This window comes from Buteo buteo, chromosome 24 (genome assembly GCF_964188355.1).
Source record: "Buteo buteo chromosome 24, bButBut1.hap1.1, whole genome shotgun sequence".
Classification (NCBI taxonomy): Eukaryota; Metazoa; Chordata; class Aves; order Accipitriformes; family Accipitridae; genus Buteo; species Buteo buteo.
In genome coordinates this window covers 2,079,025-2,093,948 of record NC_134194.1, presented here as the reverse complement: position 1 = coordinate 2,093,948, position 14,924 = coordinate 2,079,025, and the positions used below count along the sequence as shown (strand labels likewise).

Sequence of the window (14,924 nt, the reverse complement as noted above, 5' to 3'; positions counted from 1 at the left end):
GGTGCCCATTAAAATAAATGACCTTGCTTTCCCAGCTCAAGTTCACTTTGTAGCTCAGTGTTTTTTCCATATTCCTCATTTTTTCTCCCCCCTCTGCTTTAGCACTCACTAAATACAAGACTATTTAATCACTCCAAAAGAAAATAATCTTAATTTGCTCATTGCACATTTATCTAAGAGGATAAATTCCTTATTTTTCTCAGCCACTGATCTGGCCTCCTTTACCAAGAACCACAAACCCACACAGAACAAGGTCTGCTGCTCACGCCGCTCCTCAGTGGGTCAATGTCCTCATTACAAAGGTAAAAAGGGCCATGACCACAGCTGGGTGCCTCGCTGACCTGCTAAGAGCTGAGGAGGCTTGGATCCACCATCGCCCACAGAGAAAGGGTCAGCTCAGGGCTCGCGTGCCACCCGCTCGGGAGCGGTATCTGCGAGGGGAAAGGCGCTGCCAGGGATCTGCTGTATGCAGGGCTTTGTGCTCTCCATCCAGCCAGTCACATCAACAAACCAGCAAAAGAGGTGATTTTTGTCCATTTTCAGTTGGCCTAAGCAATTCCCCCCTCCTCCTCCAAAAAGTACCGGCTCAGCCCTGCTTACAGCGAGGCAGGAGATGCAGAGCTTGGAGCTCAGCACGGCTTTCCCAGCAGCAGGAGAAGGCAGGCTCCGTGGTCACAGCTGCTGCCCCAGCAGTACTCAAACAAGGTGCAAACCGAGGTTGGATCAAGTCCCCTCCAACCAGGTGCCTCACGCTTTGAAAAGGCAACTCAGCACTTGCTGCCACAGAGTTCAAAACCCGAAAAGGTTTTACAAGTTGTCGTATTTCCAGTAATCAATAGCCAACATCAATACAGTGGAGTCCTGGAAATGGCAGTATGTCCCTCCTTATCTCTTCTTCGCTTGTGAGTTAATTTTTTACATTATTACTGTTTTTATTTTGATTTCATGCATGTCTTGGAAACCTGGAAACTGGAATCCCATGGCTAAGAAGTGATACCCAGGGCACCATACAATTATCTTCCCGTTTTCTTTTCTCCGATTTTGAGCATCAACACCCAAAAGCTGTCTAAGTCTAGAATGAGCTTATCCCTTTATAATAAGGAGAAAGGATGGAAAAGTTTGGAAACAAGAAACAAATGAGATATGAGACGCTACCGAACCGAACTGCATGCCTAATCCTGCCTTCCGATAGCACCTTCCACACATCCACTTCTATGCAAAGGCCACAGTATGTGGCACAGGTCGGTGCCAAATAAACTGATATACAACTAGCTAGAGAAGAAAAAGTCACCTCTCCTCTTCTACCTGAACAGGTTTGAAAAACCCAATAAAAGGAAGTGATGCCAGAACTGTGCAAGGTTTCCCTCTCCACTCTTATTTTTATACAGATAATGTTCACCCGGGGTTGTAGGCAAACTCCCAGAGCAGCAGTCTTAGATCTCATGTTGGAAGAGCACTATTCTCTATTTAAAAAGATCTAGTAATAAAATCATGAAGTTAACTACTGGAGTGTCATCCCACTGAATGTGAGAGGGGTGCAGTGTCTCCTTGACTGCCAGTCCATGTGCTGGAAGTCTTTGCTGGAGCTGGAATTATGACCGGAGGAAGTCTGTGCTTCAGACAAGACAGTGAACTCACATGCACATGTATAAAAAATGCACCTCCTTCTCAAATCATTCAGACCGCAGAGTTATTTCTCATCTACAAAAATAAAACTTACAAGAACGTGTGGAAATAAGTCAGTTGGTAGAAAATAATTTTGCTAATATAATAAGGCTACATGCATTTTCACCCTGCGAAATATAGCTGGATTTTTCCCCATCTCCAAAGTGATCCTGAATGCAAGTCCCGGTGAAGCCAACAGGCAAATCCTACTGTGGAAACCAAACAGCAGAGGCATAAACCGGCCTGAAGCATCCCCACTGGCCAGTGACCTGTCTAGGACGTGTCAGCTCATGAAGAGCAAGCAATTAGCCACAGCTCATAAACAGTACGCACTGGCTGGAAGCCATCCAGGGACAACAACCAGGGAGCCCCAGGATGCCCATGGCAGCACACAGCTGTGCCGTCACTTTCCAGGGCAGGGCTGTGGTTTAAATCCATAAATCACCTTCTTGCCTGATACAGATGCAATTTTATTTATCTTATTTGCGTTATTTATTTATCCTCCCCTTTTCCCAGGTTAAACCCAATGGAAAGTCAACCTCTGCCAGGTCATATGTGCTTCCTACCTATCAGTCAGGCAGCCACATTTCACCCACCTAGAACCAGTTCTAAAGAAGCTTCTAGCTCTCCGGCTGTAATTAAATACCCTAGACAACAGCTGGCCATGAGCTCAGCCAAACAAATACTGTATTACAGTACAATGAAGACTTTGTTTACAAAACAGCTTTACCCAGAAGGGATTTTGTAGACTTTACACTAAAACCAAGATACGTTATTGAAATTGTCACACAGATTCAAAAGCCTGCCCAACATCTGATGCCATGCCACTGGGATGCTAAAGCAAAGGTATAACTGAGCCAGGTTCCTACAAAACCCTTGTTAAACTAGTCTCAGAGGCTGAGCCAGCAGAGCATGCAGCAAAGCGTTGCCTCTGATACACCTTTCGCCTCCATGGATTCCATTCTTCAACTGTAAAACAGGGGCTACCAGCCACATAAAGCTTCCCAAGAGGTGTGTTCAGACGGCTGCAGACGTGAGTCAGTGCACGTCACCTCTCTGCTCAGCCACGGTAACCACTCGCTGTTACCAGTCTGGAGCAGAGAGAAAGCTGCCTGGGGTTTGCTGACACCCCACTTCTGCACACACGCTGGCCCCCAGGCACAAATGGTTCACGTGTACTGGGAAAGGGGCACAGCACTGTCACGCATAAATCTTTAAGGAGTGCCTGGAAAGCACCTTGAAGCCCTAGGATGACACCGATGCAGAAATGCAACATGAATCCCTGACACCCAGAAAAGATCAATGGCCTCTACTTGCTTGTTCATTTCCATGTGTGTGCTTGTGCGAGGCCACCACACCATGAAATCCAAGATGTTCTCACACTGTGGTAAGAAGGGAGATGAGAGCAAAGGGATAAAATTACTTCAGAGAAGACTATTTAAATGGAAGTTTAGAAACATAAAAACCTTGTGCGAGCACAAAGTTCCCATCTCTGCACAAGTACAAAGGATTTATTTTGGTACTACCTAAGAACCACATTAAAGGCAGCCACAGGGAGATGTGAAAAGTAGGGAATGCAGAAGGAAAGAAAGAGAAAAGCTTTGTGGGACCACCAGCACCAAGGGGAATCGTGCAAAAGCTTTCCTCCAAACATATTTCTGGGAACATGTAATGCTGGCACCGCGCCAAGAGACAAGAGTTTATTAAGGGAAAATTTTCAGATTCCTGATGAAGTCAGTGTAACAGCCACCACAGTTACAAACAGCCCACTGCAATGGGAAGCCAGCGCCTGCTCTGGAGTGGGGCCAAGGAAAAGCAGGCCAACAGCCCTGGGTGGCAAGGGCAAACAGCAGGGACTCCACAAGGGGGAACTCTACCCGCCAGGAAAGTCCGAGAGCTGCATGTGGACAACAGCCAGAGAAGAAAGCATTCCCTAAATGTAATCCAGGAGATCCCCAGTTACTGCAGGGTCCCAGCTGCCTTGCCTGCCCTCTCCATAGCCTGATCAGCATCTGCCATCTGAAAGGAACCACCATGCTGCTAAAATACTGCTCTGAAAAATAGGAAATTCTTGCAAAAAGAAGAGATGCTGCTGCCACTAGTGACCTTTGGGGCATCCTGCAGCTCCCTGGAAGCCAGCTGGAACAGCCACAAGTGTGTCAGAAACCTCCTCCAAGCTGCAGGAATATCAGCAGTAGCCAGTTAAGTAACCCACTACCCCCTAAGGCAGAATAGCTTATGCACAAAGAAACAACCCCCAGCTAGACCCTCTCACGACCCACTTTTAGGATTTCTATGACCTTGAGAGCTTCTCCCCATATTTACATTTTCAGAAGATATTGTGATCTCCTAGCCAGATCATCTGGCACTACCAGCAGTGACAGCCCACGCACTCCCTGTGCACCACCACGCACAGCCAACGCTTCTCTTCAGCCCTTGTCTGCTCTGTACTGACCACCAACTTAGGACATCTATGGTTTTGGTGGCTCTCAGCCCCTCTGTCCCTGGTGACAGGTCAGGACAGCAGAGGTGGCTCCACACTTTCCACAGTTCAGCTGCAGGACCTGGAACACATCCTTACCTGCACACCTGTAAAGAAAAGCTAATAAAGATGCAGCTGCTGGCTTTGATAAATATGAACTAATCTGGGTAAGATTCTTACAGTGATGGACACTCTAGACTTCACACAGCTAGCTGGAAAACAGGTTTTTCACCTGACATTTTTCAGGAAAGCCAGTGAGAAAAAAAGCACAGGGCCTCAGCAACCCACCAGGGCAGACGAAGTTTTACCAGAGTCCTAAAAACAGCTCAGCTAACATGCAGGAAGGAGTCCAGCACTTACACGGAAGGAACAGAGCCTTCCACATGACAATCAATATTAACAGAAGCATCACCACTTCCAGAAAGAGGGGCCATGGTCTCCAATGCTTTACCTTGCTATCCAGCTTCTTCATTGTCACCAGGTCCAAGGACTTGAGCGAGTGCCCAGTTGGGGTGATGAAGTACAGGCAGACGTGAATCCTCGTGTCATGATAGTTGAAGAGAGATCGGCGGATTTTCAGCTCTTCTTGCAAATAGTTTTCAAACTGCGTATCAATGTACTCAACTATCGGCCTGTAACTAAAACCATACCATTAGCAACCCAGATACTGGAGTTCAAACTTAAACAGTTTAAAGGCTTGAGTTCCCCTAGACATACCATGGTATCACTTTAAAAGTAGTTATAAGACTCAAACAATTTAGCCTTACAACAGCAAAAGTGTGGCATTTACACACAGACCTTGTAATCCAAAGGTTGCTGGAGTCTCCTGAGGCTGCACTGCAAAGTCTAAGGACAGTGGAGCATGGAAAGACGACTACTTCCCCAGATCAAACTTTGCCCAGATCTCAGGGCTGAGCCATCTGTCTGTAGCAATGCAACATGACCAAGGAGAGACCTTGGAGTCCCAGAAAGCCTTTACCTGGGGCTTGAACAAGATGTCTGAGTAATTAAATGAGACAGGTCCAGAGACACTGATCACTGCCCAAACAGATAATTCCCAACCCTGCACTGAGGACAGCTTATTAAATTGCTCACGTTCCTGGAGGACACCATTCTCTGCTGGGAAGACCTCCTATGACCTCTCTTTTTGGCTCCTCACCCAACTACCTCTACACTTAGTCCCCAGAACCAGAGCCACTGCAGGGAGCTACTCCATTAACAGAAACACGGACACCTCCTCTGCAACACTGCAAGCAGGACTGCAGGCAGTTCATGTCTAAGCATCAGAGGCAAGCCCAGAAATGCCAAGCAGATGGCACGAGACCTGCCTTTCATCTTTATTTATCTGATCTCCAAATCCAACCGCATCCACAATAGTTAGTTTCAGGTGGACATTGCTCTCCTGCAGGTCGTAGGTCCGTGGCCGCAAGCGAACTGCGCTCTCATAGTGACTGGCTTCCTCCGTCTCAAACGTGGTATTGAAGAGGGTATTCATTAGCGTGGATTTCCCAATGCCGGTTTCACCTAGGAAGGAGAAATCAGCTCACTGCAGCACAAATTTGTCACAGGTACTTCAAAGAACAGTAATTACAGAGCAGAACGAAATTATACCGTGAAAGGTTACTACAAATTGCTTGTGGACAGACATATAATTGTCACAAAGGTAACTGCATTCTCGAAGGCCACCCATGCTTAATGCAAAGCTAACACAGAGCACTTCGGTCTCGTCTCCCCAGTGAGGATCATACAGCACAGCAAAACACACTATCTTGCCCTCCATGTACTGACTTTGCCTGGGATCCTGCGCCAGAGAAGCTGGGGAGAGTAAAGTTTTAGTAGAGTCTTTTGGGTCTTCACATGAGAAGGAGTAAAACTCAGCTGCTCCTGCTGACAAGTACTATCTGGGTCCGTTGCTGGCTGTCCCAAACACAGCGATAGCTCCAGGTAACACTGCAGATCAGCACAAAATGATGGGTGTTTGGTGTGCTGTGGAGGGGACAGGGAAGTCTGACAATGAGGTTTACTCTCACTCCTTTCTGTGAGATTCCTGATGTTAACAGGCTTCCTTACCACTTTCTCTTTTTGCTTTGTCTTGCCATTAAAGTCTCTGGGGACCTGCCTTTTTTGAGAGTGGAGACCCCTGTGAGGAAGGAATCTGAGGGCCTATTTCAGTGCAGAGAAACAGGCAGACAGCTCTGGACCTGCTGCTAGGACAACTTGCCACCAGACTGAAAACCTCTTTTCCACAGCAGAAAAGACTCCAGATGAAGGTTTCATGATTTCACTGTGCAGCTGAACTTTGCTCTGCCTGGAAGCCTTAAAGCAGCTTGTCCATCTTCCACAGCCTCAACCCTGTATTCTCACATGTCCCATTAATAACTGCCAAAGGACTAAAGCCCATTCTGCTGTAACCCTTTCCCCCTCCATCCACACAGCAGCTACACCAGAGTCAGCTCTGTGGCTCATTTACTCTCCTTTCTGAAAAGCACAGCAAGTTCCGCACAAGGCACTCGGTGAGCTGCTGAGATTCGGCTTCGTACATATAAACTGTCCAAGATGGTCCCATTCTGCACAGACATGTCACAGACAGCATGTCTATGCTTTGACATTATAGGGCCACCTGTGCAGCAAACAGAATTGGCTAAAATGGAGGAAATAAGCAATGAACTCTTCTGTCACATCAGGCCTGAGCTTTCACAGGCATCCAAATAACCTCAGCAAGATAGCAGCTCTCTGACAGAGAGCAAGAGTTGCTGCTCTGCTCTGAAGAGCTACAGCTGCACAGGGAGACCTTGCAATTCAGCTGTTTCATCTCTCACTGCTCTTGATTTCTGGAGTTTCCCTTCAGTACTTCTGCTTCCTTCAAGGCTGCCCTGTTGCCCCATGATTCTTCGTGCCAGATCAGCCAAGAGAAGAAAATAATGTTGTTTATGGGAAACCAAAGTGAAACCAACACCAAAATGCTATATATATGTATATATATAGCATCTGTGACACAGAGGCCAAAGCATGACAATGTTTTCAAAGGCCATGTTCCACTGTGCATTTTTACTATAGACCCCAGCAGAGCCCTGTGCTGGAGCACCAAATCAGGGCGTTTCCAAGGCATCTTCAACTTTCCAGTAGTAGAAAAAATTATACCAGCTTGAACCTCTGAGATGTGCAGAGGGAGAGAACATGGAGTCAAGAGGGGACAGCAGAGAAGCTTGGTAGTGAGAGAACAGTTCTTGGAGAATCAGTAGGGGCAAGATTAGGAGAAGTTTCCCATCTGTAGCCCCCCTGTTTCAACAGCCATTGAAGGACACCTGGGATGCATCACAAACCAAGCTCCATCCCAGAATATTTGGCTCACAGGCTGCCTGTGAGCCAGAAAGGCTTTGAACTGTTGCTCCTGGTAACTAAACGAGACTTTGATATTTTCCAGATTGGCCTACAAGGATCCCCTTTTAAACTCCTCATTCACTACAGACAGCCCTATTGGCCAAGGAAGTGAAGAGAGGCAAAATCCAAGGAAATAGCCTTCCTCTACTCCCTGCTCCCAGGCAATCCATTGTGCTATACCTTCGGCATAGACACTGCTTCTACTGAGTGCAGCCCCTCTTGCTGAACCCAGCCACCTCCGAGGAGTCCTCCAATGGATGTGCTGATGGAGAGCAGGAGGGTGAGCAAGTTTCTGTTCAAGGGAGGAGCATGTCTGCTGCCAAGGGATTTGGGCTTTTTCTTTCTTCAAGCACAACCACAAATACCACATGGTGCTCAGAATAGGGCAGAGGTATACATACTGCTTCCTACCAGCTGTGGTTAAGAGTTGTGCAAGGAAATAAAACCAGCCTGGTGCTCTAGATTAATCTGAAAGGAAAGTCATATGGAGAACTCACTACTGATGTAAGCCACATTCTCCTGTTCAGTTTTGGGCACAGTTCAGAGAAGGAACTGGAAAACTGGGTTTGGGTTTTTTCACTCTTGTGAGAAAAAAAAAAAAAAAAGCCACAATTTTTTCCAGTGTTTCACAAATGGTATGGCCAGATGAGAATGCAGCAGTATCCCTTCTGGTGTCCCCAAGAACAACTCTAATTAAAAATATATTGCCCTCTGCTGCAATTACCCTTATGCTAAGGAACAAGTCTATGAAGTTCAACTGTGATTTCAGACATGCTTTTTACTTGTGGTTTGAATATGCAAAAGTGGCTTAGGTATGGCACAAGCACCTTGTGAAAGTTGTCAGGGTTTCACTGCACAGTCTATACAAAGCCATATTCTCTTCGGGCAGATTGAGGGCCAGGCAGGGAGCTGCTGTCTCTGGACATATTTCTGCTGGTCTAGCAGGTTACAATACTTCAGATCTCATATACAATACAAGAACCAGCCAAAGTAAAAGTAATGCTTGTTTCGTCACTGGAAGGAATTGGTTTCTAGTACTCTAGCCAGCATCGCCTGTTAGATCACGTCAATACAGAAGTTAAAAACCAAGAATATAATGAGGCTATTTTAAAGTCAGCCTCTCACACCTGCTCACAATCTTCAAGATAAACACTTTACAATCAATAAAAACAGGAACACTCCCTCTCCTTTTCCTAGCACAGAGATGGTCATGCTTCAAGCCCTCTGACTCACCAGCCAGGCACAGCTCAGACACAAACCTCTTATCCCTAGCTTTGAGCTGCAGGCTTACACTCAGAAATGACCGAGTTATCACCAGTAGCTCTCAGCTAACACCTGGTGCATCTGACTGCATCTACTTGGACACAGTATTCACTGAGAAGGTGCTCATGGAAGCCACCCCAGTTTGCAAATGGAAATATTTAACTTGCCACATACAGTCTTCCCTTAATCCTTCCTACTGAAAAGCTATCGCAGTGAAGGAGACAAGCAATACCTCACTGGTTACAGAAATTCTTCTGGTTTGACCCACAAGACTCGGTCACTTGGACCTCCCTGCTGCTCTTGCAGCTTCTGCACCTGCGCCAGTAGCTCAGCTCAATGCAGACCTGGATGGTCCTGCACCCATCTCCTCCCCTCCATGCCTCACCAAAGGCAGAAAGTTGATATATTAAAGCTTTTCCCAAAACTCTCTCTAATTTTGGGCAATAAGTCTCGAAAAGTCACTTGTGAAAGTCACAGCATGGAAGCATCGAGCTCTAGAGAGCTCAAGTTCACTGAAATTAAAACATGAAGAGTTAGGCATTTCTGACTTGCTTAAAGCAACTGCCGAGGCCCGTGGCACAGCAGGACACGCAAGAAATCCTGGTCCCAACCTCGCCGCACCGCCAGCTCAGCCCACGTCTGTTCGCAGAGGACTGTGCTCACCCACACAGAGGATGTTGAAGCTGAAGCCTTGTGTGACAGACTTGCTGACCAGCTGATCGGGGAGACTGTCGAAGCCAACATGGCCCCCCAGGGAAAGGTTCCTCTTCTCTTCATTCTAGTAGGGAGAAGAAGCCAGATTAGCAGAAATGCACTGAGAGGGCAAGGCAGAGACGCGAGAGGAATCACTGAGCCCAGGAAATAACCACCCTCCCGGGCACTACGGAGCCACCAACACAAACCGTAACGCTGCCTGCAAAAGCGTGTGTTTTGGCACACCACAGCGCAAACCCTCCGACAGCCACCAACAACGGAAAAGTGAGGGAAAAATACTGATTTTGACGGGGAATTAGGAGAACTAAGCTACCAGGCTATAAAGGAAAGAAAACACTAGCATGAGCTCCAACTAAATGCAGCTGGGAGAGATTAGCAAAGGAAAACCCACCATCATGTGTTTTAGTACTCATTTCTCCTCGTCCTTTTTCGTTTTATTTTCTTAAACCCTCCAGCACTGAATTCAGCTTGACAGACTCTGCATTTTCCCCCAAGTACTTGATCTTTTTTCCTTTCCTTTTGCCATAAGCAGCGTGGTTTTTTCGCTCAGGCGTTCGGGGGTGCTGGTCGCACAGGCAGGGCGAGGAACCCTCTTGCTTTACCATCTGTGACCACAGAGTTTTCCACCATTTCTCTGCTGTTCCTGTTCCTGCCTCCCCCATAGGCACTTTGCTCTTCCTTCTGTCGCCTCCCTCCCCCAGAGGAAGGCTATGCTGCTCACCTGTAGGAAACTTTGCTTAGAAACTAACACAATAAATATCTGAGGAGACAACAGGTCTATGCCCTCTGTTACACAGAAAGGCAGCCCAGAGCACCTATAAAGTCCAGAAAAGAGGATTTGACAGAAAGGTCATTTCTGTTTCTAGTGGTCAAGAACAGTAGAGTTTGGATTTGCAAAACCATTTCAACAGATGTTGCCACCTCTCTACACAACTAAGCAATGCTGTCTGAACCCCGGGACCAGACCGCTGTCTTTGCAGCCTCTCAAGCACTCTCATCCTTCCATGGAGAAGCAAAGATACATGATTTCAGAGCATGATTCATTCACCCTCACAGTTTCTTTGGTAAATTAGTCTGTTTTTCTTAATCACCAGCACACAGAGGAAGATGGGGATGGAAAAAGTGTCTGCCCTCTGCCTAGCTCTGGTTCTCCTGTCCGTCCCTGGACTTAATGTCCCAGCACCAAGACTGTGAGACAAGAACACACCCCAAGAAGAGGCTAATCTGGCTGTCAAACTTTAAATTAACTCGAGAGGAAAATAAAAGAAATGACGTGATAAGCCTTGCATATTGCTCTATGCCTGCCATAAGATTGCTAAACAAAACATGAACTTTTGTTCAACTGCATCTCGAGTCAAAGCCCCCTTTAGTTCTGCCTTTGGTAGAACAAATATTCTCAGCTTTGTAAAATAAACCATTTACATCACAAGAACAACTTGTGAATAGTGGAAGCAGCTCCTATGTCTCACATACAAACGTTCTGGCTGTCCTGCTTAGCATTTGTTACCAACTTTCAGATGATTTTAGCCCAGCACTCTAGCAAGGGACTCCCCAGACAGAAACACAACCAAATCATAGCTGGGCTGCTACGATCAATTCTGTTTCATTCCATCAGGATCGATCGCACTCGCTAACTAAGCGGAAATAGCAATCATTTAAAGTTTTCCTGTGGGAGAGACGGCATCAGTTAAGGTTTTAAGGTGGCCAAGAATTTAGGTGCATTAAAAAGGGCCCCTAAGACATGGAAACCTCCAAGTTATACTTTCTTCCCTTCATCTGTCACCACACAGACATGCTAAAGCTCAGACTAACACCTCTGCAGGGACAGACCCCAACTGCAGGACAAGACCCCAGCACACAGGGAGGAAAGCAAGTCTGTGCTGATCCAAGCAGCCCAATGCTGAACCGTGGATCCAGCATGGGATCGTGCAACCACACCGGGAAGGGGAACTTGGACACATGTGTGCTGGGAAGCGGCTCAGAGTTGTTTCGGTTTGTTTTTCCTCGAGGAGGAGACTGTCAGAAGGTGCAGGAAGGCACTGCATGCATCAGCAGAGCTTGGGGGGCTTCCCTGGGCTCTGAGCCCCACTTCTCTCCCCCCGCACCCCTCCGAGCCACCACCACCTCACCGAGCTTAAAATGCCAGTTCCCACCACTGCAATGCGGTGACAGCCAGGCAAGCTGTTCCCACAGAAAGTCACCAAGTTTGACGGTTACACTTTGTGTCTTTTCATTTTAAATAATAAACAAAATCAAGCAAACAAAAACACAAACCAGAATCCTGGGATGACATTTTGGAAGGGAAATAAATAAAGGCTGCCGATGGCTATGATTAGGCTGAGAGTGCCTGAGGCTGGGAGGAGGTTTCCAGGCAACAGGCAGTACCACTGCTCGGGATTTTAAAATAGGCTCCAGCTCGGCAAGGCTGCATTTTAAAATAGGCTCCAGCTAGGCAAGGCTGCATTGAGAACTCAGTCATGCTTCGGCCGGAGGAAACCCAAATGTGTTCACACAGGGCTTTCTTTTTCTCTTCTTTTTTTTGCCGTTTGGTTGCTGTTCATTACGGGACAAGAATACACTTATTCAAAACTGCTTGCCATCTCTTAAAGCTGCTAGACCAATGAGCCAAACTTCAGTGAAATATTGTCAGTGACCTTGAAATGCAGTTTCCTTTTATTTCTGTAAGCAGCAATAATAACCTGGTTCAAGTCCAAGATGCTGCCAATACCAAAGCAGAAAACCATTTGCTGTGCTTGCAGCGCATTCAGCTGTCATTCAGCCTCCAAAGGGATTTTGCTATTGTTGCTATGTTAGGACACAGCAATTGCTAGTGTGACCTGCCCTGAAGAGGAACATACCTACCACCCTGATGAGCAACCACCAGCACTTCTTCCTGCATCTACCTGCAACTGATTTGTGAGTCTCACCCTGAATGACTAACCATTCTAGCCAGCTCCCGCTCGCCCAGGGTAGCTCAAGGACAGCTTGACACAGTTCACCTGCTAGTAAAGACAAGGTCACACTCAAAATTGAATTCTTTCCAGCAGAAGCAGCCAGCCTGCCAGGCTGCAATGCTCAGCATAAATAATCAATCCAGAACACAAATGCTGCAATAAATGAGGGCAGCAGTAATGCAGCAAGGGGCGGGGGGGGCAGTTTGTTGGTTTTGTTTTAAACAAAAGCTAAGAATTTCAGTAGGACTTTTTCCACGTTTGGTGCCAGCGATGCGACTGCCCTGCAGGACAGGAGCAGGCAGGTTGTGTGGCAAAGCTGGATGGGATCAGCCATGGCGAGAGCCAGGCAGAAACACAGCCCTACCCTTCCCAGATGCACTGGTCTCTGCAACACTCCCGCCCTCTGCAACACCAGATGAGAATTAGGTCCCTCCTCTCACAGCCTGGAGAGATGACTCTCCTGCTTCTTACCAGGCAAGACCCATGAGGCAGCCAACCTTTCCTGAACCCCATTTGATTGCTGCACAACATGATACTTAAGAGTTTGTGATGGCTCCGAGTGCGAACTCCCACCATAAACAGCCACTGCAGCCCTGAACATCATTTCTTGGGTCACTAATGGCATCCTACGACGGGCAGCCACCAGGGTTTTACTTGGAGTCTTTGAAGATCTTCTGTGCCTTGAGCTGATCTTCAGGGCTTGAAGCAGAGCGACAAGGGGATAATTTGTATTTTGAATCTTAAATTTTGTGGGAAATAAAAGATTCATCAGAAGGTCAGAGCATAATTTATTAATTTTCAAATCCAAAGTCCTTTAAACATTTTCACCGATGCTCTGGCTGGGCTGAGAAGCAGAGTCCATCAAGGCAACATGTGCACAAATGGCATTTGGGGGCACGGCCATGGGAACAACAACTATCCCGGAGGGAAATCGATCTTTGGCTCTGGTTTGACCGCTATGTCACAGGACCCTTCTCCTGGTATGCAGCGGAAAGACAGATGTGCCCTTGGCAGCACAGATTGCCACGCTTAGCTGAGCACCACGAGAACCGAAAAGAAACCTCCAAATGTAGTGCTTCAAACCTGCTGTACGGCACCAGCCACCCTCCGCTGGAGGCTGGGGATGCGCTGGGGATGCATGACAGCACGCTGGCCCATTCCTGCAGCCTCACTAGCACGAAGCTGCCCAGGGAACCGAAAACAGCATTTCAAACCCACATCAGCTTCCAAAGCTCTTCCACAGCAGGGTCCCAACAAACGGTGCCGTGCAGCAGGACTGCAGGACTGGGAGGAAGCAGGGGGCAACATCGCTGTAGGCACAGGCAGCAACGCTGTGGGCAGCTGGCCACAAACCACATCCGTAGAAGATAATATGTTATTTGGCCCTTTATTGCAAGTGAGACAACAAAAGGCAGCAGAGAATCACAATTAGAGAGACCAAACCCAGATCCCTATAAGAGGGTCAACACAATTTTCACATATTAGTTAGGCTCTTCCCAGTAGACAGAGGGATTAAAGAAACCTGTGAGGAGAAGTGGCACAGGCTACAGCATCAACCAGTGTGCCTGCGAACCTTTAAAAAATAAAAATCTGATCACAATTTCTCTCCTTCCAGTCTCTTCATGCTTCACCTCCAAATTAGCATCAGTTTCACTTTGCGTGATTATATTTTTGAGCAACTTCTCGCAGAAAAAGTGGCTTTATCACTGCCTGCGCAACCCATAGGGGATGTCAGCAGCGAGAAGATCAGCTCCACGTTCAGCTGCCCCTCAAGTGCATATTTTTCCTAGCTGGGGCTCCTGGTGCAAAGCGGAGCAGCTCACTCTGCTTTTAAATGTGCTGTCCCTGTTCTCCTTGCTGTCACACCAGGAGCAGTATGAACAGACTGAAACTTGGATATAAAAGACCATTCTGATATCAGTTGGTTAAAAAAAAAGAAAAAGATATTGAGAAGTATCATATTTCAATTATCACAACAAGAAATGCTCTTTGGTGACATATGCTTGTGTTTTCTGCTTGAGACAACCCTTGGTTTTGTTTTCCTGAACAAAGCAGGTGAAAGCATGTGGGTAAACAAAAGTGCAATTGAATGCCACAATCATAAATGGCGATATTTATTTCTTTAAATGGTGATTTATTTATTTTTTTAAGACCTTGGCATGATGGGAGTTGTAATGTAAATCTTGGGCCCTGCTACAGCAGACTCATCAGCATACAAGCAACTTGTAAATGCGCTGTTTATCACCTAAACCATGACTTGAGTGAAGACTCCTAGTTTTATACCCTGAGGGACAGCACAGCACTTTTCTGTATCTAAGGTGCCTTTTCCCATTTCTATGGCCCAACAAAACATGAACAAGAAAGATGAACATCTGACATTTTCCAAGGCAAAACAGCAAAGGCCTACTGGGGGAAAAGAAGGAGAAACTCAGCCCTTTCTTCTTTCTGCTAAGTGAAAAGGTCTT

At 46.9% G+C, this 14,924-nt stretch overlaps 1 protein-coding gene across 2 annotated transcripts in view; it reads right to left on the bottom strand.

Annotated features, from left to right (window-relative positions):
* SEPTIN8 (septin 8) overlaps positions 1-14,924 on the bottom strand; it is a 40,151-nt gene that overhangs the window by 13,359 nt on the left and 11,868 nt on the right. For both annotated transcript variants that reach the window (XM_075057160.1, XM_075057161.1), the window contains exons 2-4: positions 9,455-9,569; positions 5,476-5,671; positions 4,599-4,785 (exon numbers count right to left, since the gene is read on the bottom strand). In XM_075057160.1, the coding sequence (XP_074913261.1) occupies positions 4,599-4,785; positions 5,476-5,671; positions 9,455-9,569 (498 nt within the window). The remainder of the gene's footprint in view (positions 1-4,598; positions 4,786-5,475; positions 5,672-9,454; positions 9,570-14,924) is intronic.